Consider the following 5,699-nt stretch of genomic DNA (forward strand, 5'->3'; position numbering starts at 1 on the left):
TTTAGCTTTTTTAAAAGTTCTCTAAAAGGACAATTCATATTTGCATATGAAATGCAGTGATCTTTGGGATTTTTAGACTTTTCAGCCACTGTGGCCCTGTGCCACCCTGAAAAGACGTTACTTATTAAGACTCCCAGATAATATCTATAAATCAAAACCATATTCACATCCTTTAGAAGACTATATCCCAAGAAGCGTGACTGCAAAAGGAAGCAATAGCTTGTGGGAATTTTACTTCCTTTCATACTACTTTATATCCTGATTCAAATAACATTTTGGGACGCTAATCTTAAATACTAGTTAAGAGATATTAGTACATACCTTCGTACTCCCTTGCTTCATTTAGATGCAGGGAAAACATAAATGGGCTCTCAGGATGTTTAGGGTCAATATTAGTGAATATAAACTGCAACTTATCACCTGAAAAAAAGAGATTAAATTACTTAGTATGAGAATATTTTAGTATGTCGAAGCTTTCATTGGAGATAAGCTTTCTTACCATCTTTAATCAGTATCTGCACTGCTAAGTATATATTGTCACTTAACCAACATCTCCAAATGTAGAAGTTACAAATTAGTTTCAAAATATACTGTAGTTTAAATATCACAACAAAAACATGGTCAACAAAAGAAAAAAATAGATAAATTTGGCTTCATTAAAATTAAAGAGCTTTTGTTTTTAAAGAACCTTTGTTCTTTAAAGAACAAAGGTTCTTTAAAAACATTATGAAGAGAAGGAAAAGACAACCTACAGAATTGAAGAAAATATTTGCAAACCATTTCTCTGATAAGAATGGAATACAGAGAATATATTTAAAAGAAAAACCACTCAATTCGATAATGGGCAAAGGACTTCAATGAACTCTTACTCCAAAGCATGTATGTCCAATAAGCACATGAAAAGATGCTCAACATCATTAGTCATTAGAGAAATGTAAACCAAATCTACAATGGGATACCATTTCACACTCAATAGGATGGCAATAAAATAAATAAACAAAAAATAACAGTGTTGGTGAGGATGTGGAGAAATTGGAACCCTACCACATTGCTGGTGAGAATGTAATATGGTGCAGCCACTGTAGTAAAAAATTTAGCAGATCCTCAAAAAGTTTAAATATAGAATTACACTATGACTCAGCAATTCCAATCCTAGGTATATAGTCAACAGAATTGAAAATGGAGATTCAAACAGATAACTGTATGCCAATGCTCATAGCAGCATTATTTGCAGTAGCCAAAAGGTAAAAATAACCCAGTGTCCACGAACAGATAACAGATAAATAAAATGTAATATATATATATGTATACACACACACACAATGGAATATTGTTCAGCCATAAAATGAAATGAAGTTCTGATATAGGCTACAACATGGATGAACCTTGAAAATATAACACTAAGTGAAATAAACCAGACACAAAAAAATTATTATGTGATTCCGCTTATATGAAAATATCTAGAATAGATAAATTCATGGAGACAGAAAGTAGTTTAGAGGTTGCCAGGGACTGGGAGAGGAAAGAATGAGCAATTAGTACTTAACAGGTACAGAGTTTCTGTTTGGGGTGATGAAAAATTTTGGAAATAGATAGTGGTTGGTGATGGTTGAACAACACTGTGGATACGATTAATGTCAATGATAAGAGTTTAAGTTATAGATCAGGCACAGTAAGAGATTAACAACTAAAAATAAAATAGAACATTTATAACAATATATTGTAATAAAAGTTATGTGACTATGGTCTCTCTCAAAATATCTTATTATACTATACTCATCCATTTAATATTTTCAAGACCGTGGATAAGGGAGGACTACTGTATTTCTAAAACCGAAAAAAGTATGCCAGAATCCAAATGTTATTAGAAGCAACACATGTATTAAACAATAGATAAATGATTGAATAAGTTAAAAATTACTCTATGAAGGCTATAGCAACTGGAGAAATGCTAACGGCACAAGGTCAGTAAGAACAAAGAACAGAAATTATTTGCATGTTGACAAACGTGCCAAAAATATATTTATTAAAATATTTAACAATGAATAACCAAAGCATCATTAACTGTGTTAGAGTGATAAAAAAAATTAAAATTTGCCATTTTAACCATTTTTAATTTTTCCCTATTTTCTGAAAAGTTAATAATGTGGTCATTATTTTAGCTGATGATATTTTTTAAATTTCTCTCTACTTAAGAAAAGACATACTTTTCTAATCTCCTATGTTTTACTTATATTAGCATACTTACCATAAATTTTTCGAATTTCTAGTCCAAGTCGATCTTTATACAAGTCTGCAGATTTCTGCAGTCTTTTCAACCTCTCTGCATTGGCTTTGCTAGCCGTAGAAATTGCTATGATTAAAAAGCACACACAATATCAAATATTTAAAATAATTAATGCTCATTTTTTAAAATTAATTTTTTAAAACTTGAAAACAACTATAACAATAATGCCAAGCATGAGTCTGCTTATTTATTCAGTTTCTCTCTCTAGGAATTAGCAAAGAAAGCTCTGTTCATTCAAGTTGGAAGGGAAAATTGCTCAAGAAAATACATACAGATACTGAGAGGAATACGTTTTGTTCCATTTTATTTTGTAGTTCTGTTCTCTTTTATTATGTAGCAGCCTGAATAAATAGGACAGGGATTTGCATGGCTAGCATAGAAAGGATTCATTTACACTATTTTGCTTTTTCTGTACAGCCAAGTATATATTAATTGCTTCATGGGAAAAGTATTCTATTCTATTCCTTTGAGCGTAACTATTTCTCATGAGAGATCAGCCTTATTTCATGCTAGTTTAGAATTTTTTTAAAGGTATCACAAGAGTCCCTAAGTAATATTTAGCAGAAGAGAAATAACATCACAATTTAGACTTGGATAAGAACTCTACAAGAAAAAACATTAACAAAACAAATTTTTCTATTTTTAAGAGATTTGAGGAATTGATTACTTAGTTTATGGGCAAAAAAGACTCCTTTCTAAAAGAAGCATTCATTTGAATATAAAAGTTTTTTAGACAAAGAGACTTTGCAGCATAGTAAGAGTGTTTAATGATACTCAGCAGAGAATGTACGGTCTATAAATTATGTTGCACAATAACAATATTACACAACAATAAATGTATGCTGCATAAATTACACTATACCTTCTCCATAGCAAATCTTATTTAGTGACACAATTTCCCACTCTGCTTAATTAAACCTTCACATCAGTTTCCTTATTACTAGTTATATTAGAAATCAAAGGACAAGGCCTTTTAAGTAAAACAAAAGAAAATAAAACTCACTTAGCTAACTTTAATGACACCTTGCAGAGATGAGTAGCTGGTTATGCCCTGAAGTACTGTAATCCATTTTTTGCAAAGAGCTAGAGCAGGCAAGATATACATAATAATTGTGAACCATCACTACTTCCAAATTTAGATTTATGTTTTAAATATGTTTACAACTAGAAACTTACTTTCCTTCTTCCTAGAATACTCTTCCTTAAGATCCTGGATACTTGCAGTCAGTACTTCCAATTCCTGCTTTTTGCCTTTTACTTCAGCAATCAACTTTAACAAGTTATCTTTTTTTTCTTGAATGAGTATATTCTGCTTGCCGATCTCTGTAAGAAGCACAAGGTGTTAGCTAAAATATGTATGCTGTGCTCTCTGACATATATCTAAGAAAAGACCAAAATTCATTGACTTTCATAAGATTAATGTTTTGATTGACAAGCATTTCCTAATGATTCAAAAATTATAAAAGAACAGAAAGAAAAAAATCCAAATCTATTCTCTCCTAATGTTTTTGAAAACAAAACTGAGACAGAAATGCTTTTTAAATTGAGGATACCAAATTAAACCAAGAAATAGAAAATCAGACAATCATGACCCCTGCAGCTCTCCCCTCCAAATAAGTACATAAATAAGATCCACCAACAAAAACAAACCAACTCTAGAAGATGGCTTTACACAGTACTTTGAGGAAATAGCTCTTCTCATGCTATATAAATTATTCCAGAACATACCAAAAAGATAGAAAGAAGTAAAGAAAGGTAGGCAGGTAGACAAATCTTACAATGTTAGCATAATTCTGAAATTAAAATTCAAAGATAGCACCATCCCTTTACCCACAACCACATAAACTAATGTCACTTAAATACACAGATGTAAAAATGCTTAAAATATTATTAATAGCTGACATTAAAAAAATCCACTAAGAGCAACTACAGTTTATTCTAAGGATATATAGTGAAGGTGTAATATTAGGAAAACCATCTGAACAAGCATGGAAGAGACAATGCTATATAAATTTAGCGCCTACTCCTTATACTGACTTTTAAACTAGATTGAAAGACATTTCTTTAACATGATAAAAATAAAACAAAAACCTTTCAAATCTCCTAATATATATTTGGCATTTCCAAAAGGAATAAAATAGATGCCTGTTATCATTGTCATTTAATATATTCCCTATTAGTTTCTGGCCAACACAGATATATAATCGGTAAAACTACTGAAAAAGAAAAAACTATTTTCATTATATGTAGACAATTGACATCTATCTACAATACTCAGAAGAATCTACTGAAAATCTATCAGAATTTGCAGTACTACATAAAATATCACGATGTTGATACTTTAATCTCCTCCATGAATGTCAGAATCATGAACGTTCTTAATGCATCTAGAATGGTGAATGCTTTCCAGAAGGTTTTTAATTTGTTTTTCCCAGGTCTATTGGAAGAATCGCTATCTATGGCAGCTATAGTCTTACAGAATGTATTTCTTAAATAACAAGACTTGAGGCCAGCCTCGGTGGCACACACCTATAATCCCAGCACTTTGGGAGGCTGACTCAGGAGGATCACTTGAGGCCAGGAGTTTAAGACCAGCCTGGGCAACATAGCCAGACTCTGTCTCTACAAAACATAAAAAAATTGGCCAGGCATGGTGGCGTGAGCTATAGTCTTAGCTACTCGGGAGGCTGAGGCAGGAGGATCCCTTAAGCTGCAGTGAGGTATGATCCCAGGACTGCTCTCCAGCCTGGGCAGCAGAGCAAGACCCTCTCTCTAAAAAAATAAAAAAGACTTGAAGGTAGAAATTACTCCTTGATCCATGGGTTTCAGAATAGATGTTAGTGGTCATGAAAACAATAATCTCCTTGTACATCTCCATCAGACCTCTTGGATGACTAGATGCATTGTCAACAGGCAGTAATGTTTTGAAAGGAACCTTTTTTCTGAGCAGTAGGTCTCAACAGTGGGCTTAAAATATTCAGTAAACCATGCTGTAAACAGATGTGCTGTCATCTAGGCTCTATTGTTCTATTTCTAGGTCACAGGCAGAGTAGATTTAGCATAATTCCTAAAGCCCTTTAAGATTTTCAGAATGGTAAATGAGCACTGGCTTCAATTTAAAGTCACCAGCTGCATTAGTTCCTAACAAGAGAGTCAGCCTGTCCTTTGAAGCCAGGGACTGACTTCTCTCTCATTATGAAAGTCCTAGATTGCAACATCCTCCAATAGAAAGCTGTTTCATCTACATTAAAAATCCATTTAGTGTGGCCACTTCCACCAGTTTTCTTAGCTAGATCTCCTGGACAACTTGTAGCAGCTACTGCTTTAGCATTTGCTGCTTCACTTTGCACGTTTTTTTTTTTTTTTTTTTTTTTTTTTTTGAGACAGAGTCTCACTCTTTTGCCTGGGCTAG

The 5,699-nt window shown here is 32.7% G+C and overlaps 1 protein-coding gene across 1 annotated transcript in view; it reads right to left on the bottom strand.

Moving 5' to 3' along the window:
* Window positions 1–5,699, bottom strand: part of SPC25 (SPC25, NDC80 kinetochore complex component) — a 15,015-nt gene that overhangs the window by 1,666 nt on the left and 7,650 nt on the right. Inside the window, exons 4-6 of the mRNA XM_012650790.1 lie at window positions 3,464–3,610; window positions 2,249–2,353; window positions 322–420 (exon numbers count right to left, since the gene is read on the bottom strand). Of these exons, the coding sequence (XP_012506244.1) occupies window positions 322–420; window positions 2,249–2,353; window positions 3,464–3,610 (351 nt within the window). The remainder of the gene's footprint in view (window positions 1–321; window positions 421–2,248; window positions 2,354–3,463; window positions 3,611–5,699) is intronic.

This window comes from Propithecus coquereli, unplaced genomic scaffold (genome assembly GCF_000956105.1).
Source record: "Propithecus coquereli isolate 6110/MARCELLA unplaced genomic scaffold, Pcoq_1.0 Scaffold34, whole genome shotgun sequence".
NCBI classification, from domain to species: Eukaryota; Metazoa; Chordata; class Mammalia; order Primates; family Indriidae; genus Propithecus; species Propithecus coquereli.